This window comes from Idiotropiscis lumnitzeri, chromosome 2 (genome assembly GCF_059441095.1).
Source record: "Idiotropiscis lumnitzeri isolate Australia: NSW breed Sydney's pygmy pipehorse chromosome 2, RoL_Ilum_1.0, whole genome shotgun sequence".
NCBI classification, from domain to species: Eukaryota; Metazoa; Chordata; class Actinopteri; order Syngnathiformes; family Syngnathidae; genus Idiotropiscis; species Idiotropiscis lumnitzeri.
Window position 1 is genome coordinate 1,595,128 of NC_142392.1, and position 27,371 is coordinate 1,622,498.

The following is a 27,371-nucleotide window of genomic DNA, read 5'->3' on the forward strand; positions in this document are numbered from 1 at the left end:
GATTAATAAAAACTTTAAACCCATTTTAATTGCCCTGTCATCTGATTTTTCTGAGCGAGTCGTATTCATTTATCTTTGCTGCACAAACATGGGCCTGCGAATCGTTTGTCTTTTCTGGCATGCTTTTCAATCAAACTTTATTCGCAGCTCACCTCACGCTAAACTTTCCAGTGGTCGCCGCTCTTCATTTTTCTCGTCATTATGCGTCCTCGAGAGCTCATCAGTTGGCCGTCCTCATCAGCTCTAGTACTACTTCTCTTTATTATCCACTCCTTCCTTCCCGCATTCCCAATCAGCCACCTTCGCTTTCACCGTGAAACTTCCCATCTAGTTTTGCACACTGATTTGTGCGTCAAGTTTTTTTTTTTTTTTTTTTTTTTAATAAATAAAGAAACCATTGAAGAGCACAGGTGGAAGATTGTTGTTCCATTACCGTCATGACAATTTTTTCAGATCATAACAAGAAGCTCATAGTATCAAAAAAGGGGTTTATTATAGTCTTCCCCACCCCTACTGTGAATAAAAAAGTAACAGGGTAGATAATATACAGTAAATATAGTTTACGATTACATGGATTAAGCATGTATAAATATATATTTTTAAAAAAATGAAAAGGCACAGTGTTAGGAATGACAATGAAGACGTAGCTTTGACCAGGGATGGGAACCACACTCTGATTTTTGGGAAAAATACAAATTTGTGGGTGGCCAACCGCCAGCATGCGTGTTTGAAGCTGTAATATCACCATTCACCACTAGATGGCAGACATGTCTAAGTTGCTCTTTCGGCGGGCCTTGTACTGTACTCTACTAAAACGTGAGTAGGTCCTCAATACGATTCAGATTTCAAGTGAGAAAAAAAAATGTTCTTGCACTTAAAGTTGCAGTTTTGTGCCATCCCTGAATGGTCATTTTGAAGTAAGAGAGCCCTTTGCACTGGGAAAGAAAAAAAAAAATCATCTCAGTCACACATCTGTTTGTGGCCCTACGAGGCCCCACTGATTAAAAAAAAAAAAAAATGTGTCCACCTCCAGCATTTAAGTTGTCCATCCCTGGCTTGGATTGAATAAGGCACGTCGGGGAAAAAAAACAAAAAACAAAAACACTCTCTCAGCAGTTCTTTGGAATCGACTTGAGTGTACAGCGACTACAGTGTTAGCACAAAAACAAAACAAAATCAGTTTCTCCCTTTTTTCGTACGAGTCTGTTTCTGCTCTTTTCGGGACGCAGAGATGCGGGAAAGCTGTACAATTTCTACAGGAAAAAGGGGGATTGCGCAAAGTCAAGTCTCCATTTTCAAATGTCTGATCCCCCTTTTCAAGCTTGGTTTTTTTTTTTTTTTTTTTTTTGCATTATAGGTCGTCGCCCTCCCCTGAGCTGAAGCTGCTGCGGCGGCTGCTGCCCTTGGACGCGGCTCGAGGCGAGCCGGACGACAGCAGCGGGTCGGCGCCAAACGGGGACAGCGCCTCGTCCATCAGGATCTCGTCCAGCCGGTGCTCGCCTTTGAGCGTGGCGCCGAAGATCTCGGTGAAGTGGGACAGCGGGTCGGAGAAGGTGCCGCAGCCGTCGGAGCTCGCCACGTGGTCCTGCGGCCCGGACGCCAGCGGGATGGACGGCGCCACGCCGATCCGCTGCAGGTAGTCGCCGTTGGGGTCTTCCTGGTAGAGCGCGGGCTGCTGGGGCCGGGGGGACGACTGCTGCTGCTGCTGCTTGAGAAGGTGCGAGTTCAGATCTGTCGTAGCCAGAGAGGTCGCCATGTTGGGGAGGCCGTGCGCCCGTGCTTGGATCTCAAGTTCCTGCACAACAAGAAAAATCGTAACCACCAAACCTGATCCAACAAGCGCACGGGGGACATAAATAAAAAAATTATAATCATGCAACTTAAATCAAATATAAACGTCCGCCGCTGAGATTTATTTCTCAGTTTATTTTGTGTGAAATATTTTGTTAACAAATGGAAAATGATCATCAAAAATTGCCATTAAATTTTCATTCGATTTTAAATAAATATGTTAAGTTACTTTAATTCTCAGTTGACGCCCATTGAAATGCATTGTGGGTGGCAAAAATAATTATTTTATGCATAATATATTTTTTAAATCATTTTTTTCGACCAAAAATCTAAAAAAAACTAAAACAAAATCCATACCAGTCGGCCTATCTGTGTTGCAACGTAGACCCTCAGGCATGTATTCTTTATCATCTGCCAAGAATGACTAATATGACTCCCGTACTGAGGCGCATTGTAGGCGATCTCAACATTTTGGCTTGGGTTCATCCTTCACATTTTTTTCTTGACTTGTAGCTGTCCTCTGAGAATAGTTTTTATTTGTGAAATCCAAAAGCGTGCCGATTGATGAATGTTTGTTCGGATACGACGGACACGACGGGAGTTAGGGCGTCGCCACTTGTCATTTCCTCGACCGTTTGCTCATCATTTACGTGGAAGCACCTCATCCCGCCTTCCCAACACCGAGAGGTTTTTCGCCTTAATGAGTCGGCAAATTGGTCGGACATGCCAGCGAGTGACATGACATTTCTTTTATTTATTTTTTTTGCTGCAATGTTACCTGAATCCTGAGGATGAGCCTCCTGTTGGCCTGCTCCAGCTTCTTCTGGCGACTTTCCAGCTCGCGAGCGTGCTGCTGCTCCTTTTGCAGCCACCTGATGTACTCCACCGAGGCTTTCAGGATGGTGCCTTTGTTCCAGCGCATGTCGCTGCACACATGAGGGAAAATTCTTCCGTTTTTTTTTTGTTTTTTTTTTCTCCCCCCGCTGCTGGAATATCCTCTATCGGGGCTCTTTTTAACATGGAGCCTTTTATGAGAAATGATGATTTACACGCGGCAATTATTCATCCTCAGACCTTACATGGGATTCTGAAAGGGGATTTTAATAGAATAATTAAGTAGCGATGTGGAAAGTCCATTCTCGTACTTCCTCGGTGTCTAAAATTAATCCCTGGGAAAAAAAAGGTGAGGGGAAATGAGCTGATTGGGGAACTCAAAGGTGCGAGATTAGCGGCTTTTTCAAGGCAAGGTAGTGAAATTGTCGTTTTTCTGCAGGTGTGAATCCCCCCCCCCCTCCGTCGGATCAAAACTCATAATCTCTTTTATCCCGCGCTAATGGCACCGCCTCGACAGGGCCGACCTTCCATTTAAAAGGACGACAGAGTTCAATTGCTTGAGATGGCCGCCGGATTCCAATTCAAACGTCCGTTCTTCCGACTGATTCAAAATGGCCCCCGCTTGCGACCCCCCCCCCCCCCTCATCCGTGCAGATGAACTGAAAAATGCCGTCAAGTCAAGTCCGGATCGGTTTTGTGCCGGTTTCCGAGCGCCTCGGTGAAAGCAAATCGTCTGCTTTTAATTTGGGAAATGTTTTCAATGTTTGTGAAAATTTCCAAACGTTTACAGACAAAAGTAGTGACTAAAAATGCGCCGTGATTTTTTTTTTTTTTTTACAAATTTTCTTCTTTTTAAAAAAGATAAATTAATATATAGTGATTATCACCGTCACACTTTGAGATATGTTGGAATATAAAGTGATATGTTAGTCACAAACTTACGGGTCGTTTGACTTTGGTATGAGCGTGCCCAGCTCTTTAATTCTGTAGTTGATGTTGTATCTTCGTCTTCTTTCGACTGAAATCCAACAACAAGAAAGAAATTTCACTGTAAATTAAGCCGAGCATTGTGCGTCCCCCCCTCCCAAAAAATAATTAAATAAATAAAGAAAAATTCGAGGCGGGTTTGTGCGGACACTCACTTAAATTGTGGTTGTCTTTTTTCTGTCTCTCCTTGGCCATGACCCGCGTGTCGTGTTCTGTCGAGACAAAGAAAAATCATCTCACAAATGGATTCTCTTCGCAGTCTGATCCAGACAAAAAGGTCCAGTCAAGGGAGAACTGAGGCTGCTCAGAGCCGAGGTCAGCCTGTTTCCAGCCGTGCATTAGCCGCCGCAAGCTCGACCTCTCACACACACACACACGCGGAATGAATGAGAGCCCAGTTTATATCCTGTGGCCAAAAAGTGAGCACTTTTTAGAAGGCCGTACTCCGTAATTAGGCAAATTTACGAAGCGGCCTTGGAGAGGGGCAAGAAAATGCCTCCGCATTTACATTTGTATTCACATTCTTCCAAATGATGTAATTAGGGAGTTGAAATTGGATTTGCCAATTTGTCTCTGTTGATTCAATCAAGACAATTTGGCGTGTGTGTAGGTGCGCATTGTCCTCTCGGTGCCCGCACGCCACTGGGAATGGGCGGTCCTTCGGCCCATACCTTCCATTTCCAAAGTCGTTTAGGCCGCTTTTCTTGATGCAGCAGAAAAATCAAACGTGTCTCAAAAGGCGCCGCTGTTTGTTTGTTTTTAAACAACTCAAATGAGTTTGCATCCGCCAAACAGGCCGCTATATATAGGACGGCTCATCCTGACTATTTCGAACAGCGATGCGTTCTCATCTGCGTCCTTATCCGATTGCGACTGAGTGTATTTGTTAAGGCTATGGTATGAGTTCATATTCCCTTTTTACTGTGAGCTTTGTGGGGTTAGATGTGCGACTCAGTCCACCATTAGGGGGTTCATACCTTGTTCACCCCCATACACGTCCAGCATGCTGCTGCTGAGGGACACCTGTCGGCAACACAGGGAGACACGCGGGTCACTTGGAGAGAAAAAAAATCTAACTCATATATATATATATATATATATATATATATATATAATTAGGGCTGCCAAAAATGTGTTAACTTGAGATTAATTAGAAACATTTTTTTACGCAGTTAAATATTTTAAAAATAATTTGCATATATCGTCATATATATGAATGAGCTGGAGGAAAAAACATCAGTTAAATTGAGCACAAAAATTGGTTGGCACAAAAATCCCAAATGAACTGTTTTTTTTTTTTTTTTTCTTTTTTTTTTTATGACCCGGGAGCAACGTTTGACCACTTTTCTGTTTCCACACAAACTTTTGTCGCGGTGGTTGCCATTTTCCTGCAACAATTTAGTCAAGGAATCGATGGCCTAATAAATGGACTAATCGATTTTAATAAAAAGATTTATGAGAGCCCTAATTTATAAATATAGTGGCTGTGGATTGACAGCGAAAAAATGCCGCTCATTGCAAGTGAAAACAACTTAACACTCCGACAAGGTCCTAAAAAGTTGATTTCCATGACCTCAATTGAGACTCGGCCGTCCCTGTGACCTCAGCCCATGCCCCATTTTCCAAACCCTTCCACTCCACACAGAGATGGGCTCTGTGTTGAAAATAGCATCCCGTTAGATGAAAAGGCCAAGATGGGTCAACCGCATGAAACAGAGGCAAAACTGTTTTTCTACGGCTGTCGTCTTTTTTTTGTGTGAGAAAGCGCAGGGCCGCCCTGCAATAATGATGCCTTTTCAGCGATGGCGCTGGATGTCAACATGTCGCACGCCAGCCGCCTACATGCGTGTCTGAATCGCATTTGTGTACTTATGGGGACATGTGAACGTATGAGTGGGGACTGTTTGAAAGAAGCGTGTGACTTAAGAAGAAACAAAACAGGAGTGCAGCCCCCCGCTTCCCCCCCTCATTATCTTACCAAGATGGCCGAAGAGGAGGAGGGGGAGGCGAAGCGCTTCTCAAAAAAGGTTCCAGCAATTCTCGACAACTCCTCCCATCGTGATGTGACAATCCGGCGACTTGTGTATGCATTCGCTCATTCAATGTGTTGACAAAGAGGAACATCTTGGCTAAATGGGTCAGACTGATAGATTTAGCCACGGTGTCATTCCTGAACAGTCCCATTAGCGGCCAGAACCCCAGAAAAAAAAAATCTTGCTTTGAAAGCGACTAACTCGGCCTTATCGCCGTCACCCCCGCCTGTCATGTCGCGGTATCTTTTGGGTTAAGCTCTGCGTCACTTTATCAATCGGTATCTCGCTGACTCCCGTACGGTATTTATTGAGTTTGGCCGGAATTCCGTCGTATCCGTCCCACGAGCCGACGTGTTGTCGACCACAAAGAGATTGTGGCTCTGTCTCGCTTTACTTGACCGGCAACGCTGATCTTCTTGAGTGATGTGAGAACTGTTGCTAAGCCCTCGTGAACTTTGACTCATCTCTCCACTTAAGCTGACCTCAAAGATAGCGCCCCCCCCCTTAGAACCCCCCCAGCCCCCGAGACCACCCTTCTCATCCACGTTACTTTTTTCCCCAAGCTGCCACTTTACATTTCTGACATCCCGAATTCACCTAAAAAAAAATAATTGAAGCAGATAACGCAAATGGACCGAACGCAAGTCCCATTCAAGAAGCGCCTCGTTTGGCAAACGCGTACTCACATTGTTTTGCATCAGGATGTTGGACTCCATGCAATCCAGACCTCCGTCTTTGAAGCCCGATTCAAGATTGATAAGGTCATCAATCACTTCATCCATTGGGAACTAAAAGAAAGAACGAAAGAAAAAGTCATTTGAGTGGATGGAGGACAGACCGAGGATGGCCAAAGTCGCCGTCGTCCACCTCTGGAGGCGGGATTTCCCACCGACTAATCCAGCAACAGAAAAGTCTGACGCGGCATTCGTTATCACAGATGACAAAGTCTCAAGTTATTGATGAGCACTTCACAAACCAGAGATAAATGTTGACAAGTTCTTCCTGTGCGGTATTTCTTCTGACTTCTGTCTAAAACAAGCGTCAAAGAATGCGGAGGAGGACCGAGAGCGATCGCTCGCAGCAGTAACGGAAATAACCGCAGATCACAATGCTTTCACTGGCAATGACGGGAAAAGGCGTCATCGGGAGCGTCCCCCGGACGCGCGCTGCCGTCACCCTTTATTGGCAATTTCACTTCCTTACAGTGGTTTTGCGAAAGAGGCACCCACCTCGCTCTCGTGGTTGGCCATGGTCATCAGGGTGACCGGGCTGTCCGGGTTGCTGCTGTCGTTGACCGAAGCCATGTGGCCGTTCCTCATGATGGGCACGGTGGGCAGCGGCTGGCCGGGGCCGTGCGCCGCCGCCGACGAGGCCAACTTGGAGCCCAGCGTCAGGTACTGCTTGACCTGCTGGCTCTGGCTCTGGTGGAGGTGGAACTTGTTGCTCTCCAGTTGGCTCTGCACCTGCGAACGGGACAAGTTGCGCTCAAGTTGGGAGTGTGGACACGTCGTGACTCACGTTTGTCGCGAAAAGATGACCTCAATCGGGACGCAGAACTCGTCGTGAGTCACGGCTTTGTCATTTGTATTATTATTACGGGCTGCGTTTTCTCCAAAATGGACTCGCTGTTTTTGATGTATTGCGTCGTCCAAAAAATGACTTGAGAAGCGTTTCTTTGTTTCGAGCCGCAAAACTGCCTCGTAAGCATTTACATTCGTTGAACGAGCCGTCTTAGCGACGGTGGTCACGGGCAGAGTTTGGATGGTCTTACGTTCGAAGCTCGTGTCGCATCCCGCATGGTGTAGTAGCCGCAGTCGGATAAGTGTGGCATTCTCGAAAATCGTCAGCTTGGATTGGCGGGCTTGGAGCAGCAGGACAACTTTTGGAGATCCGAGTCTGCTGCCGTGGCTGATCTTGTGGCTCCTTATTGACTTGGTGTTTGTCGCGCTGCCCCGCCGGTGTCTTTATAAAGTGGCGTCGTTAGGCCCAAAGCGGAGGAGAAGCCAACGCATGACAATGACTTCAAACGGCCGGGGTTTGATCGCTGCGGGACGTCTGCCTTTACCGTCTCTCACTAATTCGCTGGGACCGCCCATTTCTGTGTGAGCGGCCAATGGGCGCTGCGCTCCCAAGGTCCTCTTCTGTCTGCTTCAGCACAAATGACCCTTGTTCTCCAATCGGGCTTTTAAATAACTCCACTAATGCCATTTTTAACCGGCCGTTCTCATTCACGGGCCACTGTCAATGCGGAGCGCTAAGAACGATCGGTTCCGCCGACAGCGGCGTCAATAAAACCATTTTGAGGTCTTCAGCGATAATGTGTTGACGACTATTTCCAGAAGTCATATTTCACCGTTGAATGGAGCGCACAATGCCGCGCTCTGTTGCGGCGGGCCTCCTTGAGTTTATGCTCCGACAACTATTTGGAGAGCAGCTCAGATTGTGTGCGAGCAAAAGTTTGGAAACTGCCGTCAAATGTCGTCGTCCTCTCAAAGGTAATAAAAAAAAAGCAAAAAGAAAAATGGAAACAAAGCACTTTATCTGAACTGGCTTGAACTTTTTTTCCGTCTCCAAGGATAATTTTCCATGACGGAAGCCAGCTAATCAATTAGAAGAATCGTTGAGTGTCCGCTTGACCTTTTGACTGCTCGAGCACCAAAATGATATTTCAGGAGAATGAAACGTTTGCTATCCGCCGTACTCAGGATGTCCGTTCTCGGGAATGATGAAGGCCACTTTTGTTCCGAGGCTGTGTGATAGCACGGATCGCTAATTTGCGGACAAAAGGCTCAAATGCTACGTAGCGTTAGCTGCCGACACGCAGCTAACAATCAGATGCCAGTCTTTTTTTGTTGTTTTTTGAGAAAACACTCATACGACCGAGGAACCTAATACAGGTTTGCGGAATTTACAAAAAAAAATATATATATATATATATATAAAACGTTTGAGGATCTTTTCATTTTGAAAGCTACACAAAGTCGGATTTAGTTCCTCACTGGGCCACAAACGGAGTTCCTGAAATTTTTGTTTCCAAAATGAACCGACCAAAAAGTAAGCGACAAACTTTTTTTTTTTTTTTCTGGGTGACGTCAACGAGCACGCCGCCGCACAACCGGGGGCAACGTTTCGGGACTCAGCACGTCCGTCGCCCTCCTTGAGGCGTCCACCTCACTGACACAATACTCAGCTTGTCAGTCCTCACTGAGAACTCTTATCTCTCGCAACAACACGCCGGTTGTTAGTCAATCTATTTTCTTTTTCCGACGGGCACGCCAAACTCACACACGCACACACGTCGTCCTGTGCGTGTGTGTGAGCTCAGTGTTCTGGTTTCACTTTGCCGTTTTGGCTACTGTAAATGACGGAGACGCGCTTGTTATCCACTTAAAGGAATCTGATTAGATTGGAGAGGTTACGGTGCTTCAGTCACCGAAGCTCCACTCCACAATGGCGCGTCTGTGCAAGTGTGAAGAAGGCATGCCGGAGGATTAGCAATGGCCCTGCACACACTCGCATGCATGCACGCACACTCGCGGGGACAGCAATAGGACAAGAATCCGATCAATCTGAGCCCGAGTTTGGGATTTTATTCTGCCCTCTCCTCCCCTCCCGTCCCGTCGTCCTCCCAATAATTTGGTTTGAGACACTTGAGTGTTTCTCGTCGGCGATGCTGAGCTGAGCTGGCACCTGCTGCAACAATTCAGCCAGTGAGTTTGCTGGCTCACGTGTTTTGCACGCATTCGCGTCACAGATGGAGCAGCAACAAGAAATAAACCAACCCCTTGGAACGTGCTCGCAAATCGGCTTGAACATGCTTGCAAATGCGTTTCAACATATTTGCCTGGCAGAAATTTTCACTCCGCATTGACAGCTCGACATTTTTAGTTAAAAAAAAAAAAAAAAAAACGTACGTAGGCTTTAAGAAATTCGAAAATGTCTATTTTTTAAGTCTTAGCATTTCTTTCAGCGTTTCCGTTTTTGCCCCGCGATTGCCCGATGACCGTTTTCGACCAAAATGGCAGACAACAGCAAGCACCGGCGACTGCGTCAGGTGTCATCAAAATAAGTCGAGTAACCGCCGCTCTTGAAGGCGAGAGACGACGAGAAAAGTCGTTGCGCAGCAAAGTTTCAGTCTTGCTCAAGTTCTCCTTTCACTTCAGAAAAATCCAGCTTCTTATGAAAGAGCGGCCGACTTGAACGCGCTGTGGATAAACCCGTTAGGACGAACGTGTTTCCATCATCGTTGTTATTTTTGCCGTCAGAGCAACGGTCAGGACTGTGAAGGCGCGTAAAACGCATAATCAGAGCGCCATGCATAAAAAAAAAAAAATAAATTCCAAAAATGATGATTCGCTTCACATCTGGTGCAGTAATGGAAGAAAATGCAAAAGCAAACGCAGTTGATTGTGCAGTGGCATTTCTTGACACCACTTGCACGCCTCCCTCCCCTCCCCTCCCCTGCCCTCGCCCTCGCCGGCGCCCTCGCCCCTACCTGCAGCAGTTGGATCTCCGTCAACGTGACCACTTTGACCACGCAACGTCGACTCATGGCGCCCGCGGCCTCTCCCATTGCTGGGGAAAGCCCAAATTTGGGAGCCGATCTCTCCGAGTTTGGCGTCTCGCCGTAGCACACGAGAGAAGAGGAAGAAGAAGAAGAAGAGGTCCCAAGGCCTCCTTCCTGAGCTTTGCAGAAATATCAGCGAGGAAAGGAAGGCATGACACATCAGCTTATTTGGGGAGCAGCACGGGCCGCTTCCTCTGTGTGTGTGTGGGGGGGGGTGCGCACCGTGTGTGCGTGTTTGTGTATGTTAGAGGAAAAACCTGACAGAAGCAGAAACGGCGACGGCGGTTGAGCCTGTGTGTGCGTGAGCGAGCGTGCGACATGCTAACAAGTTGCTTCTGCCTGCACATGGCCGCACTTTTCCTTCCTGCAGAAAATTCAGCACATTCTGCCAGGTTATCTCCATGACAGCCGCTTCCCTTGTCGGGCCGAAATGCCGCCACTGGAAAGTGGAGACGCTCGTTACTGGTTGCGGGTTCAGACAAACATGAAGGAAGAGCACGGTGATCCCCGTTCAACACGTTCCAGCAAAATCACGCGTGACTTAATAATGGCTGCCAATGAGAGCAACTACGAATCGAACGTGTTACGATCGCGAATTTAGGGACAGTAAAGTCAAAAATTGTCTTATGTTCCACGCACCCTCACGAGTTTAATTACGGAATTCGGATTAACGTGGAATAAGAATGAAGCGGCCAAATCCCCAAATTTTGATCCATCCGGGAGGGCGGCCATTTTGCCACTGAAAATGACATCACAGTGCCGCTCGTGCCAAAGAACATCACACACCAAAGCAAATTTACTCACAACAACAACAAAAAAAAAAAACATGGCAAAAAGAATCGGGTCCACCAAGAAAAAAAAAAACCCTCCATACAAGGTATTGCTTTCTTCCAAATGTCTTTTCTAGCGAGTAAAGCAATTCCGCCTCATAACGTTTGGATTGGATGTGCCGTAATAAACCATCAATGCGAAATTGGATCAAGCAAATGAAATCTCGCTAATACGGTGAAGTCCCGTAGGGACATTTGATGCTTTTTGAAAGGCGTTCATACACACGCGACACATCCAATATGGCCGCCTTTGCTCCGCACGTTCCGCTGGCGGACGACTGGGTTCATTATTTTAGTTGCCGGAACCAAAGGAATGTCTCGCCGCCATCTGAGGCTCATGTTTGACGTGCGTGCGTGCGTGCGTGCGTGTGCACGTGACTGCCGCTCGCCACATGACTGCAGATCACGTTTTGTCAATCAGTCCGACGCTCGATCACATTTCTTTGAGATTTGGACGTGAAATTTTGCAACACTCGGCGATGTTTATCTCATGAAAATGAAACTTTGAATCGATGAAAGGGCGTTGACGTTTGATGCACGGAAGTATTATTGCCTCATCGACCTGTGCGACTCGTTTTGCTTCGCTGGGTTGTTGGTTCTTTGCAGAAGATAAAGAATTTATGGACGTTGTGTGCATTTCACCACCAGGACTTTTTTTTTTTTTTTTTTTTTTTTTTAGGTTCAAACAGACGGCTGCCACTGGAATTTAAACAGAAGCGAAATGTGCTAAAATGGGAGCCATTTTTGGTTGAGTTTTTTTCTTCTCCTTCCTTCGTCTGTTGAACTTTTATTAGTCCGTCGCTAAATGCGAGTTAATTTTGCCAATCACAGATTTTTTTTTCCCCTCCCCGCTGTGCATTTTGCTGTTGTATCATGTTGAATGAAAATTCCATTTTTTTTTTTTCATTTTTGGTGCTCACCTTTGTTAGTGGCCCGGCGCACGCGGCATGTTTTAAACATCAGGGACTTCTTGTAACAGCCGGCCCGGCTTCTGAGGCCACGCATCAAAGTGCGGCTCGCACATCTGAGGGCTGTTTTATCCTGCTCGAAAAGGAATGCATAATAGACGCGCGCGCGCGGCACCGCTGCACTTTTAATGATCCGTTCTATGAATTAAATATGGCCGACATTTTAAGGCAGGAAAGTGTTTGCTTATTGTTTAATATCCCAATCAAGTGAACGTCGTCGGCCTGCATCACTTTCATGTTTTCTAAAAGATGCTCGATCATAGCTTGGATTTAGATCTGTGGAATTTTGTAGGATTTTGTGTTTTTATGTACGGTATATTGATTTAAGTGCATCGTACTACTACTAATAATAATGCCTAACTAAGCCATTGTCTATCAAATAATATGAATATTCCTTATGCATGACTTATGTCCGATTCATCCCTTTATCGTTTTGTCATCAATCGAAATAAATGCTCTCACCTTTACAATTTTATTCTATATTGCACCCCCTCGGATTAAAGACAGACCATTGATGTCCAAAATAAATTTCAAGCCGCACTGCTTGGTGAGGGAACAAAAATGTCTTTGTCTGTCCGGTAATGTCATTTCCTCATCACAAATCAAACCTTAACCAATGATGTGACAGCGGGGAATATTGTATCATGGATTCGAGAAGCAAGCTTTTTTTTTTTTTTTTTTGTGCCAAATATGTCAATTTTAGTGCCGTTGCTGATGGGAAGTGCTGGTGAGCGTGTAAAGAAAGCTCAAAGAAATGACGCAAGGCTTTCGCACCTCCAATTGTACAACTCAAGCAACCCAAAATAAACCAAAAAAAAACAGGGGGGGGGGGCCCTTGAAGATGCGTGCGGCCAGTCCCTTGTCAGTGCCAAGCCGATGTGATTAGTCAAATGGCATAATAGAATTTTTGCCGCTAAATCGATTAGGCGGCCATTCTCACAAGAGTTCTGTGTTGGAATTTGCAGAGGACGTGCACATGCCTCAACTGTGCTGCTTGCACGTGCACACACTCAACAGTCAGTACACCTGCAGTCTCCACTCAGTTTGAATCGGAGGAGGAAAAAAAATCATTTTGCAAAGTGAGCCCTTCCTAAAATGTTTCGAGTTTGCCTTACTTCACAGTCAAAGATCTCATTGGAATTAGTGTGCCTAATAAAGTGGCCAGTGATGTTTTCTCTTTTTATCTTTTTTTTATGCATGCCATATAAGTGTCCTCATTGCTTATATACGACGATGCAATTTATAATGCGGGCAATATGATGGACTGCTACCAGGCAGGGAATTCCGTTCTGTTTTCTTCTAACGTGTAAGACGAAGGTGAAGTTGTATTATTCGTATTTAAAAAAAGACCTTGCTGGGAATCGCTCGGAACTTCACGTGGCTGGAATATTTAAGTGGAAAGTTGTCTTTGGGAATATTTTTTGGAGGGAGGTAGCCTCCGAAGAATCGTCCCAAATCTTCTGACCTCAGATTTTTGTTGTCGTGTCAATAGCCAGCCTTGTGAGTAAAGTGCCCGATTGTTCAGGAGAGGTTGGCGGTTTCACAAATGACGCAAATAGCAAATAGTCTTGACTCCGGGAATGGAAGTATCTACACACACGATCGATTACACGATGGATATTAATATTGATCATTCGAAGCAGGCTACGTCGACTTTTGTCTCGAAAGGTCGAGGAAAGCAACGGTCAAATTTGCAAGCAGGCCGTGTGAGAAAGTCGAAAGGAGCCGAGAGCAGGACACAACGGATTGGATAATGAGAGACGAGGGAACCCGAGTCCATTTTACCATCCCACACGGAAGTGCCGTCGGTCTCCTCTTTTCAAATGTGCCAACAAGCGCTGAGAGCAAAGGAAGACGTTGGCGGAATTGCCAAAACTGCAGTGGGAGGGCATCAACGCTCTTTCAGTTCTAGGCTATGCCGTGCCCCCCCCCAGCCCCTCCCATAAAAAAAAAAAAAATTCCCATCAATGAATTTTCCAAAGTCTGAACTTTGAAGCTTAATGTGGCATCAAAAAGGGCATCCTACTCATCCTAACCGCATTTGTGAAGCACTGTTCAAAAGCTTTTTTGGTGGGCATATGTTAATTACCCCCCCCCCCCCCTCACTTGGCTTTTAACTCTATTGTGGAAAATGAAATAATGCAATCGCTTTTTAACGAGAACTAAGCAGAAAATTAGATCAAGCTTTGACCTTAGCCGAACTAATATCGTACGGTTTGTTCTGTGCATACAAAGAGCGGTTTGTGTTTCGCACTTCCCGGCTAACTTGGAAAGAGGGCCGGCCGGCGCGCTGAGTGGGAGAGCGCCAAAAGTATTGCGACCAACCTGGGCTCACTCTTGAATGAGTTTGTTGAAGAAGAACTGAGCAATCTGAACGAGGACGGACACCAGCGGAGTGCCAACATTTTCCACAAAGGCACTCCAAAAAACTTGGACGCATTCCCAGTCCTTTTGTCCGGGCCAGGAGTGACTAATCTGGAGTACGAGGACAAGTCCGGGTGGGCTGCGCTGCTCGCCTGTATTTGAAATTGAGAATGGTAATAATAATCGGCTCGTCATCATCGAAAATGATGTTCAACAATAGATAGAAGAACAAAATTAAATAACGGCAAACTCTTGAGTCTGAATAACGAGGACACTGCCATCCGGTGGCCTGGCATGCGTACAACGTAAAAGTCAAACCGTTGTTCAAACGCAGAACGATGCCGATCTTCAAGATATAACTAACGGACCGCGATTCATGACAGAAAACCCCCAATTTTTGTCCGTTGCGTTTTTCCGCAGCACGTCGAGTCCCTTTTCGTACTTGCGGCACGTCAGCCAAGTCGACGCAAAGCTGAGAAAACAACCCGGAGTAACCTCAAACTTCTCCCTCTCATCAGTCACGTCTTAAAAATATGTCCCCATTTACATATTTGCGCACTTTGCTCCGTCTCCTTCTCATCTTGTCCGCCTTGATGTTTGTCTCCGTCGCTCTCTTGATCGGCTTTGCCGCCGTCTATCTCTTCATCTGCGCTTACACCTGCGCGAGGCTAACGTGAGACGACACCCATCTTTTTCATCACAATGGGGAGCCCGGGAGACCAAAAGACTCACTTAAAAGGCGTGTTTCAGGGTATTAATTGCTTGACACGGCTCACCCAGGTATGCCAAACCTTGCATGTGCCGCAATTAACCAGACTCAAATGCTTTGACGTCCGAACGAATCACGTGTCGCGGCCACGCAAACTTAAAACTAAGTTAACGGGGGGGGTGCAAAACGTGGACTCAAGTTAGAATACTGTCGGTCAAAGTAGAACGTCATCCTCCAAATGATTACTCAAGTAAAAGTATTCCGTCAAGGAACTTTTTAAAGTAACTTCTGATGATGATGATTTAATAATAAATAATAAAAATGGAAATGTGCAAATTTAGATATTGCCTAACAATGACTCTTGAACGAAAGCAATTAAAGATGCAATCTTTGAATTATGCAAATTCAGCCGCAAGAATTGCTCCTTTGTTTTCATTCATGAAACGGCGCGAGTTCCAAAGTGGAGCTCTCGCAAGCTGAAATGTGGACGGATGATCGGAGCGCATCGTAATTTTTGGAAAATAATCTCATTCAGATTTTTTTTTTTCGCCCTCAAAATCGCACTAGTAATTTACGATGCTTCTATACTATTTCATATTATTATATTATCAAATTCTGCCACATTGTGATGATTTAAAATCTAAAAAATATTGAACGCACCATTTTATTATTTTTTTTTCAGCTTCAGGTCAAATTAAATTGAATGTCGGACTGACCCAACGTAAACAAATCTCATTAAAAAAAATGAATAAATAAAAATTGCTTCTGTGTGGGCGGGGCCGCTCAAGCGTCATTTGCTGTCATGAGACTCGGTCGGATTGGCCAATTGGAATCAAACGTCACTCGTGGTCGTCTTAGAATAGCGCAACAAAGTCATGAAAAAAAAAATCTCCCAAAAAAAAAATGATAATTATTATTTGAAGAAAAACTTCATCTCCAGCTTCCTGGTGTCAATAAATCAAGCCACATCACTTTTCTTTAACAATCCTGAAACTTCTGCCTCTAGATCCAATTAGATTAGAATTCCCGATGCCAACACAAGAGTGGTCATATTTCTCCGAGCTAATCTTTATCTTGACGCCCTCTTAAAGTTTGGCGACCCGAGAGAAATCAAAAAGACGCCAACATCTGCATGACCGCTTGAGATTTCATCGCCACTCGGGCATGCCGTGCAAAACCGGTGTCACGTACCTGCCCGTACCAGTTATATTCCAGCATGGTGACTGTCGGGACTTGGCGGCGGCCAAAACACGCACGTCTTCAAACCACGACGGCAATAAACGCGGTCGAGTCGTGCGAGTGTTGAGCGGCAAAAAGCTTCACACATGTCCGCATGCGTCGGCGAGCTCCGATTGGCGAGCCCCGGCCGTCGAATTTGGGCACTCCCAGAGCTTCTGACCTGTTGATAATGAACCTGAACCCATTATTTTGAGTCAATGAATTGAAAGAAATAGGGCAAGGAATGAAAGCCGCAGGGCCAATTAACGGCATTCTTGGATGTCTTACGCCGAGCTCGCCGCTCAGGCACACCGCTTTGCGCCTTTTGTCTTTATCCCCTCTGTTATTCATTAATTATTCCGAGCAGGGTCGGGGGTGTGGGGGGGTTTCACGTGGCTAATTGCGCAGGGCGTCGTCGTCTCTCTTTTGCCCGATCGGATGCCTCTTCCTTGACTCGTGCCGCTACGATTGCAACCTTAATCTGGCATCCACGTCACGTTTAACCGACGGTGCTACGAATGTCGGGTGCGTGCGGGACAGCGAAGGCCCCGTCGGGTTAAGCGAGGCCTCGCCCCATCCTGTCAGAGATTTGCCCACCTCAGATCAATTGCACGTGCACACACACACACGGTACATTTGAACAAAGACCAGGGGTTGATTTTAGTCCGGCCCACGAATCGGCCCTCGTGCGCCAAATGTCCAAAATAGCCTGGGAACGCGTCTTTCGCGCCAACTGTTTGTGTATGAAGAGACGTGAGACAGCAGTGGGCTTTCAAGACCGTTTTTCTGAATAATGCCGAAGGGTCGAGACCGGAACGGTACCGAGATCGCGGCCGGAGGAGCGGGGGTCAAGTGCCCGGCTTTGCGATGCGACGAAATCTGGACTCCCATCTTCATCTTTAGACTTGAATGTCAAACGTCTTCAGCCTAGGCCGTCGACGCAATTCTCCAGGCGAGGACTCCGGTTTTCTGACGGCTCGTGGCTTCCTTCCGTCCAGCTCGGGCTCGTCAGGTTCCCAGCACTACAGAGGCCAGTTTGTGCCTGTGGATTTTTCACAGTCTGAGCCAGTTTTAACGGGCCATTGGCAACGCATTGCTGAGTTTAGGGTAAACGTGGATGACTGTGAGTCACATTGTCTCTCACAGGAAGAGGAGCATCGACGGTGACCTTTCAAGTGCGACAGTGCAGTTCATAAAGAACGACGAGCAGGAAACAAAAGGAAATTCAATTTTGCCCAGCGATAACAGAGTAATCACATTAGGAAAAGATGTTGTCTGTGATGTCGGTTCCCTTTTAATGCGATTAGAAGATAGACAGCGTATCACGGCTTAATTATCCTCTGCGAGTCCCTTCATCTCGTCCATGAATGGCGGCCGGTTGTCGTCTTTTATTTATGCATGCTCCGATTTTGGACTCATTACGACTGTCCAATCAGAGGACTTCCTTCATGCTCTTATTTTTTTTCATGGCATTTCTTGCAATTTTTTTCAGACGGTCGGGAATGTCGCCTGCCTGCCCTCTGATTAAAACTGGAAAATGAAATTGGACTTTCGAATGACAAAAAGCATCTCTCCGAAAGTATCGGTCAATAACTCAAGTCTGCGTATGATGATTGTCGTTTCCTGCCGTCACGTCACAGCAGAAGGCCAAATAAGGTCAGACGCTCATGCTGGCTTTCCCCCGTAGTCTCGACAAACTTTTGGGAAGTCTTTTCTTCAATAGGGAGGTTCTGTTGGACTCGGGTCTGGTCCCGACGCCAGCAACCGAGCACGGGCCCGTTCTCACGTCCCCGAATGGCTCATGAAGCATCGCTTCGCCGCCACTCGTCTCAACCTCAAAGGTGGAGTCCCTGAGCGGTCGCCAGACCGCGATTCGGACCGTCCATGAAGGTACCAAGCTGGACCCGAGCGGTGGCCGCGGGACGTTGTTGTTTTGATCTTGATGGTTCCCGACCACATCATGACAACAATTTGTCTTGCATTGCTCGTCTTTCAACTGTGACCCACTAAAACGTTGACCCCACAACATCTTTTTTTGGAAGAAGAACCAATACATTGTTCCACTTGCTGATGCTTTTGATCCACATAATTGTTTCCATTTCCTGATATTTTATTTCATTTTTTTTTGGCCCTGTCACACTTAAGCGAGATATGACTCCAGTTACGTGACGGTATCGGCGCATGCAGACGTTCCCCCATTTCCCGGCCTGTCATTCTGTACAACGCATAAACATACGCAAACACACGGGGGGGGGGGACATGAACACCAATTATCTGAACCCCGCTTATCTAGCCTCCAGGGAGACCGCCGCCCTCGTAAACGCAGAACCCCGAACCATCACGGCGCTTCCAGCGGGTCCCTGACGCGCATTCCGGATCCACTTCACCAACGCCACCATTTCCTCGTCTCCACGCATTGTAACTTTGCCCCCCCCCCCCATGGCTTCTTTTGAACCCTCTTAGTCTGCGAAGATAGTTTAACTGAAAAAGACTGTCGACTTGACTCAATTAGGCCTAATAGGATTAAAGGATGCCGGTATGCGCCGCGAGTTTTCAAATGGCCGTGGAATTTTTTTGCAGACACCTGCTTCATCCGCGGCGGTAATCTCACCAAAGCGATGGAGGAGGCCGAGGCCTTGGCCACGCCCACCTCGCCGTTCGCCTTTGTTTCCAAAGGCCTGACCACTTGGCCTCGCTTTACCTTTTTTTTTTTTTTTTTCGATCTGGCGCATCTGCTTCAAGGTCAAATCATAATCGTTATTTTATGACTGTGTTTTCCCCGTCCGATTTAATCTTTGTCCATTTCCAATCTTGCATTCCATTCTTAATAACCGACCCAACAAAAACAGCTGCGAGCGTGTAACTTGATTTCACTAAAGATGCATGTTAGTTTGCTTCCTTTTTTTTTTGTTGTTGTTGTTTGTTTTAAATATGATATGATTTGCGAGAGTCTTTGCTGCGGTGCTGAAAGGCGTGCAAAAGCGACCGAGGACTGCGGTCAACAAAGCTCCCGCGGGGCTCACGTTCAATCTGATAACATTTGGGATGGTGGTGGACGAGGGGGCGCAAAAGCGCAAATGCGACCAGACGGGGACAGATAAGCGAGAAAATCGAGAGTTGACCGTAACCCGACTAACCCGAACCCCACAAATAAATCCTGCAGGTCGAAAAGTCAGAGCCATATTTTTTATCACTCCGCCCTGTTCAAAGTTCAAATAAATGTTTGGCTCGTTTCTTTTTTTTTTTTTTTTTAAGTATTCTACTTCGCTGGTTGATCGACCAGCGCTGGGGACTGAAAACGACTTGGACGTTTCCCAAAAATGACATTTGGCGATCAATATATCGTTTATTTTTAACGATCATCCTGCTTTCTTATCGTGCATTGGCGGTCCTTCCCGGCGACTTGTCATCGTCCGCCCCCCCCCCCCTTGTTGCTAATCACCATTCTTCCCAGGGGTGTCATACGGAGTCAACACTTTTCCTTCCCGGAGGTCTCTCCGTGTGTCTGGACACTGTGAATAGCGATCTTGGTGGCCTTGGATCGCCCCCCTTCACCCCCCCCCTTGCAAGCACCACCACCTCAGCCACTACGAGGGATTATGATATGTTTCATCCACAAGTGCCAGAAGCCACCGCTTTAGGAAGGGTGAAACTGGGTGGGGGGGTCGGTGATGCGTGTGTGTGAGACACGAACGAGTAAAAACAATAACTTGTCCAATTAGTGTTTTTTTTTTTGTTAAGCATTTACATTTTTCCAATATTGTTTTGAGAAAAGAATGAGTCAGCCCTTGTGGTTGCCAGTTCCATTTTACCAAAAAAATGAAGCATTTGTTTTAAGGCGCCGCGTTCCGGACCCAGTCTCCCCAGGAGGCCTGGGTTCGAATCTCGTGGCTGCCAGGATGGCCGAGTGGTCTAAGGCGCCGCGTTCAGGACCCAGTCTCCCCAGGAGACCTGGGTTCGAATCTCGAATTTCCCCATTGTGGGACTAATAAAGGCATTATTATTATTATTATTATAGACGGGAGAGGGGGGGGGGCGATCTCTTCAGTTCCTAATTCTAGCGTGTTACTTTATTTAGATGTTTCTTTTTTTAGAGGTGCGCTTTAAAGCGCAGAATGGCCGTTTGTCCCCTCAGCAAGTAACTCAGGTCAGCAGCACACAAGACAATTTCAGATGCAAGCTTGATTTCATTAGATAATTCAATTGACAGTTTTTGCTGCATGCCAGATATTTGAGGGTCAGAAATGACGGGAAGGATTTGTTCCAAGACCAATTTGATTTCATTTTGGACACTAATCTGACTGTCTGCCTTTTTTTTTTTTTTGTGAACTTGGACTAAAAAGAAGTTCTGGTCCACTGTTGTTGTTGCCGTGGCTCCAAATTGAGGATGTTGTTCCAAACTAGCGCCGCGTTTTGGTCTCTCTGTTTTTTTCAAAGTGGCTAAATGTAATGTTTCCTCCAAGAGTCACTGTGCAGGACTGTGGTGGGCCTGCAGCCGTTGCACTCATGCGTTCTGGTTCAGACCGTCCAGATGGGTGGTCCCACCCGGACGCCAAAGCCCGAAAGTGCGCAGACTGAGCTCATCGGCATTGTTTTTGCGCATGGACCCTCCGCCGCACTTGATCTGCTTTCCAACTGACTTTGCTTTTCTTCCTGGCCACCGCCTAAATGCGCATCTGGAAGTCCGCTCCATGCACGCCACGGTGGAGTTTGTGCAAAAACTTGGGTTTGTCCCACGGCGCCCGATGACACGCTGACTGCCCACTGTGACTTACAAGCTCGACCACAGATCTTAACGTAACAAACTGCTACTTGTCCCGAGCGTGGCAGCGACATTTACTTGCGGTTTTTATACCTCAAAGTGACAGCCCAGCATGCCGGGCTGGAAAATGTTCGACTGCTTTTTTTTTTTTTTTAAAGCTGATTTTTGCAGGAGAATATGACAGAGGTGGTTCTCACGAACATTGCACAAAGTTACGCAACAAGAAGGGATATCTCGACACGCCGGGTCAAAGTAACCCAAATAAGGTGAAATCGATAACCTAGCGCTGGGTCCAAAAGGAACCAAGCCGAGTTATTTAAACCCGCCGCACCGGGTTGAGAATTAATATTTCTCTATTTTTAAAAAACGGCTGGCTCAAAAGTAACCCAAATTGGGTTGCTTATGCCCCGTATATTTGGTTGAGGATATGACCCAGCACGTTGGGTCAACATTTTGATCCAACCTCAGGATACAAAAGTGTCCAAAATGGCGATCAGCATTCAGTTTTCAGCACGCCCAAATCCAATCTTCAACCCAATGTGCTGGGTCGAAATAATTAACACAACCATGGGTCGAAGTAACCCAATCTGTTGAAAAATAAATTAATTGAAAATGCAATGCAGGCTCAAGTGATTAAAATGCTGTTTTTCTTCTGCTTAAAGCCTGCAGGACAAATGCTTGAATAGCATCCATCTGCGCATAGATGTATTTATTTTTTTGTTTGTTTGCTTGGCATTTTGCTGACTGGTGGCATTTCTCAGCGAGTTGCGTTTTCCCCGAGATGAGAAAATGCCAAATGAATCGTTCAAGCCCCCTCCAGGCTCGATTTCCATGCTCAAGCAGGACGTTTGCACCTGAGCATATTCTCACGAGCGCCGCCCATCCTTTCGTCCTGTTGAAAGGGGCCGGCTTGTTCCTCCAGGCTCAAACAAACACGTGCGCGCGCGCCACCGCAACTTTAGCACATGAAAGACCTCCCGGAGAAGCGAAACGCGTCACGTAACAATGCTTTGAAGTCTATCAGTCAGCCATCTAACGTCGGGGATGTTTTCTCTTCCTCCTCCTTTCCAAATCTGATTGATATCGGCCGTCTGGATCTTCATCTTCTATTCCCTTCTCGCCGTGGTCAGTCTGGGAGTCATTTGGCGCTTGTTTCGCCCGCGCTCCCCTGTTGCACTCTTGTAAGAGTCGGGCTCAATTTTGCATCAAAGCAGCAAAATAGACCAAGAAGATTTCTTGCTTTTCACATCCCGGTGGCAAACATTTGCCTAACTCCGTGCTGAATGCATGCATAAAATTGCAGCGGTGCAGGTTGTCAGGCAACGTCAATGCTGGCGGGGAAATTAGTTTGTTTTTTTTCCACAAAAACGTATCGTTCCAAATCTGCCCCCAAAAAATATTAAGCCTACTCCCGTTGCAATATTTAAGTATGCGAATATGAGACATGTCTGCCATCTAGTGGTGATTGATGGTATTGCAACTTAAACCGACAGTCCACCCGTAAATTAGTTTTTTCCTCTCAATATTTTTGCATATTTAGTTTGTAGTTTTTTACCATTTTCTGCAAAGTATATTTGATTTGATTTGGGGGGTTGGATAAAAAAAGGGGGAGGGGAGATTCTTATAATATAAACGATCTATTAATTACAATGTTGATACGAGGCCCGTTGCAGCTTATATTGGTCACATCATTAGGTACGCCAACAAAATCTATTGAGCTTGACTTAATTCATCTGTCAACGTTGTAATTTTTTATTTGTTGATTTTGCCTACCTGCCATGCGTTCTGGGAGCGGTAGAAAGCGGACGATTGGACGCCGCTGTAGGCGCCATTGTAGGGACAGCGAGCGCGGAATCCGTGGCCGGCGCCGCTCGGCCACGCGGCGCAGAACTGCAACAAGCGCCGCGGCTGCGCTCCCGAGTTCCGCAACATCTGTCGGGCGTCGTGCCGGCGGATCATCCACTGGTCGTCAGTCGCTGAAAATAGACACGGAAGAGAATCCCGTTATTGTCTTTTGAAAAAATGATGCTGCAGGTTACTGGGTCTCATTAGCGGCTAATTTGTCTGCTAATCCAAAGCACGCATCACGCCACCAATTTTGTCGTCGCCTTAAATCAACTCAGCCGAGGCCGTTGTGGGAGATTTGTCATCCTAATAAGGCAATTTTTTTTCTTAGATTTTGTGGATGCATGAGTTTGATGATATCGACGGCATCAAAACAACAACTAGCAGCACGCTTCCGATCAAAACGGGAATCCTTTCATCGGTTGAATGGGAAAATTGTAATCCGGTTCAAGTCGAGCCCAATATTAATTTGTTAGTGATTTAGAGTGATACGAATAATCGAAATAGAGATTGTGCTCAACTGTGCCGTTTATAAAAGACAAAAGAATAGATGTGTGATTTTTTTTTTTTTTTGTTTCTAAAAATTGTCATTTATTTGTGAAATCATGCATTGAGTCGTTTGACGGAAGCGGACGTCTTTTGTCCGCCGGGAGCACAATTTCTGAAAGTACTTTGCCTCTAAATGACAATCCACGTCATTGTGGACCGGAGACTCCCGTCGCCGCCAATGCGTAAGAGTCGCAAACCTAATTGGCTTTCATTCCGTCGCCGGCATTGCAAACATGCCACTGGCAGGCATGCGTGTGTGAAAACGTGTGGCATAAAGCCACGCTTTCTGCAAACTGTCGACCTCGTCGCATTCCCGCAACAACAGCCACGTCTTTGTCTGGCTTTTGGCGAGCGAGCTCTCTGTTCGTCCCTGAGCAAGGCATCATTCCATCAACTGGCACATGAAGAGGTTGCTCGGATTCAGCTCGCAAATCTGCACTTGCTCCGATTGACATCTGCGCTTGGATGGCGGAGCGAGACGCCTGGGGTGTTCCTTCCTCCATCTTGCTTCGTTAGCGAGCGGAACCTTTTAGCGAGTGGCTGCTGAATGCTTTTTACAACAGGAGGACAATGACGCCGCAAATGTGAGGCCGTCATTATCTGGTTTTAGCCAACTGTGAAACTGAAGGTCTCCTGGCGTGCAGATCAGGTGGAAAAGTTACGGAAGCCTGAAGGCAAACGGCACAGGTAAAAACTTCTCAGCCATCGGCCACTTCGGCATTCACTCTTCAGTCCTGGAAGGATAAATCCAAGTTTTGGGATTTTCTTTTGTATTTTATTTTAGGGCAGCAGTCTTTTTAATACAATTCAACTTTATTTCTATAGCGCATTTCACAACCGCTGTCAGCTGACAGTCTCATGTTGAGTCGAAAGCTCAAGAATAAAAAAGTGGGTTTTAGAAGTGGACTGGCGAGCAGCAGCATTTTGGACCAACTGCAGACGCTTGAGCAGAACTGGCTGACTCCAAAATAATTTAATTTGGGGATGCATTACTGGTTCCAAGTGCTGCCGATAAAGAAAGGGCTTCACTTTAGCCAGCTGCCGAAGATGAAAGAAGCTGAATCGAATAACCGCGCAAATTTGCCGATCTCATTTAAAATGCCTGTCCAATTTTAAAAGCCGAGCTGGAGACTAAAACGCGGCGCTTTCTGCGAGTTTTGCATTCCTTTCCCGCCGTTTGTGAGCGACGCAGCTCGCTCAGTTCAGCTTTTTTGTGTCTGCGTGGAACGCCACCAACTTGAACCTCCTTCCAGAGCCGACGAATGTGATTAGCATCATTCGGTCAAAAAAGGCGTTCCTGAAGTGATTCGAATCGTGTTGAAAAGAATGTCGTCGCTTTGCTCAATTTCATTAAATGTTTCAAGATAAGAGTCCGTTGTTTGCCTTTTTTAAAGGTGACGCTCTGCCTTTTATTTTTTTTCTTTCTTTTTCCGAGCAAACAGACGGCGGTCACGTCAAATCAGTTTCTGTCGACGGCATGGGGGGGTAAACAACAAAAAGCTTGTTTTCGTGTCGACTTTTTGCCAGTCAATCGGATCCATTTTGGGACTTCAAAGAGCCGTACCCGGGAAGACGCCGCAGACCGTGGATGAGCATTCACTTTCACTTTTCGTCGGTCAAAAGTGCGCGCCACCGCTGAGAGGAGGTTAGCGCGCTGCGGCTTTGAAGTGGTGCCTCGGAGCAGACAATGTTGACATTCTTCCCGCACATCGCCGAACGCCGCATCAATACATTCTTGTCTCTACCGCTGTCAAATCAGCCAAACCTTCGGCACTTTTGAATGCCTTTATTTATATATACATATATATATATATATACAACTGCATTCAATTATTGAAAGCTCTCTGTTAATAAAAGAATATTCAATGATAATTTTAATAATTAAAAAAAAAAAACATTTGCGCGAAATACGAAATGTTTAGTTTTGTGTGTTTTGCGAGTCTTGTCTCAAATTTTGTTTTATTCAAATATCAATGACATTTCAGATTTGGATCTTTATTTAGATCGGTATTTTTTTTTAGTTTCCTCATTTTATTGGCTGAAGACTTTCCGTATTTGATTTAGTTTTTTATTTAATCAGAACAAATTGGAAGCTATTCAAATATCAAAGCAGCGGTGGAAGCAATACCCAGATTGGCCACTAGATGTTGCAACATTTCACAAAAACGAAAAACCAACCCCCCCCCCCCCGAAAAAAGGAGTTTGGGCGGGCCAAAACCTTTTGTTTGTTCTTTCCTTCCTTGCTTGCGCTTCAGGGTGTGACATAAAACGCTTCCCTGCGTGACTCGGCAAATAAACTGTGACTCAGACTTGAGTGATCAGACCAGATTGCAAAACACAGTGTGCGTGTGCGCGTGCGCGTGCGCCTCGTGCAAATAAGATCGCGTGCATGAAGTCTCACGCACACGCGTTCGCACTGCAATACAGCACAGATTCAATTCTGTGCTCGATATAACTGTGCTTCACATTTGAAGTCAATAAAATTTGCAGCACACTCTCATCAAGTCTTTCTATTTGAAAATGAGATGATTGTGCTGAATCATTCTCATGATGGTTCCTCATTTTTTTTGTCCAGTCTGCTTATACATTGCATGTCCCCATTGGAGAAGTTCACTCGCCTTGTTGTCAATCAAATCAGCTGACTCAATATGAGGAAGTGGCGCATGAGGAACTTTGCCGAGGAAGATTTTCCTGCTGTGTCATCCTGACCTTCCACGACTGGACGACAAGCGAAAAACAAACAAACGAGCGGGCGCGCTAATGCTCATTTTAATTTGGAGGCAGCAAGAAAAAGATTCATCAAGCAAATAAATGTGATGCTCAGATGCACGTCCGAATCGTAGACAATCAGCTCCAATTTCATTTTCGAGAAATTGAATTTATGAAATGTTGTTGTTTTGACACGGCAGCTTTTTTCGCAGGATTTCGCTTGTTGGAAAATGAGTCAATCCACTTGCGCTCCAATATTTACAAGCTAAGTAGTAAAGCTGCTGCATTGCATTTGAATTTTTTTTTTAATGCAAAACAAGAAGACCTCATTTAATTGAAGATAATCTGAAAAGTTAGTTACCTGAAGTTTGGCAGGATTCTCCGCTCTTTCGCTGCTTTTCCTGACGAGCAACTGTTTACGTTTGGTGATTCCTCGAAATATGAGCAAGTGAAAGGCCCCGCAGACTTAAAGCCGTGCCAGTTTCCTCTTTTTTTTGTTGGGCATCTTTTTTGGAGCTGAGTGCAAAAACGCGCAATTGCGTCAGCTGACCCATATTCTCCACCGGGTCGCTTTCATTCTGGCAAGTCACGATGGCCTCGCTGCGTACGAGCACAATTATGCACATTAATACCTCGCTGGCAACAAAAGCGAGCAAACCGCAAAATGAAAATGTCCATGTTTTTTTTTTCATTTGAGCACAAATGCACACTTTTGAAAGATGTTAATGAAGTAATCCCACAGCGCAGACAGGAGATTGTTGTCACATGGAGGAAGCAGCCAGTCCGTGCCAGAAATTCCTGCATCGTACTTAATTTGCCAAGAATAATGGTTGATTTATTTTTGGGCAGATCATTTTGCAACTTCCCCACATTATTATTGCCGTCTGTTGTCAAAACTCAAAGGCAATGTGATGCCACTTAAAAGCCGTAAAAGTGGAAGCGCTTGAAGCGAAAAAAAAAAAAATAAAGTCTTGACATTCAAAATTTGCCGCAAGGCTGATTGGGCCCTTGTACTTGTTTTTTGGGCGACGTCGTTGCGCAAAAATCTGCATAATGACCACCATGATGTCACAAAATGGAGGAGGCCGGCTGGACACTTGGCGCCCGATGTTGAGCGGGGGTTAAAAAAAAAAAAAAAAAAAAAAGCTTTGGCGCATCCGTGTGTCGACATGCAAATTGAAAAGCACTCATTGGGTTGTTTTCCT

At 45.9% G+C, this 27,371-nt stretch overlaps 2 protein-coding genes across 3 annotated transcripts in view; one reads left to right on the plus strand and one right to left on the minus strand.

Moving 5' to 3' along the window:
- Positions 1 to 27,371, plus strand: part of mdfic (MyoD family inhibitor domain containing) — a 134,403-nt gene that overhangs the window by 106,044 nt on the left and 988 nt on the right. The window contains exon 10 of the transcript XR_015842000.1: positions 1,358 to 1,636. The gene's annotated coding sequence lies outside the window, so the exon portion shown is untranslated. The remainder of the gene's footprint in view (positions 1 to 1,357; positions 1,637 to 27,371) is intronic.
- Positions 491 to 26,647, minus strand: tfec (transcription factor EC). Of its 2 annotated transcripts, XM_088287793.1 has the most exons (9): positions 26,528 to 26,647; positions 22,837 to 23,039; positions 6,875 to 7,108; positions 6,332 to 6,433; positions 4,590 to 4,635; positions 3,768 to 3,824; positions 3,568 to 3,643; positions 2,570 to 2,717; positions 491 to 1,795 (listed from the first exon to the last, which is right to left on the minus strand). In XM_088287793.1, exons 2-9 carry the CDS (start codon positions 23,020 to 23,022, stop codon positions 1,352 to 1,354), a joined length of 1,293 nt encoding a protein of 430 aa, XP_088143919.1. In that variant the 5' UTR covers positions 23,023 to 23,039; positions 26,528 to 26,647; the 3' UTR covers positions 491 to 1,351. The 2 variants fall into 2 exon arrangements, with proteins under 2 accessions (XP_088143919.1, XP_088143920.1); XM_088287794.1 differs by lacking the exons at positions 22,837 to 23,039; positions 26,528 to 26,647 and adding an exon at positions 10,141 to 10,412.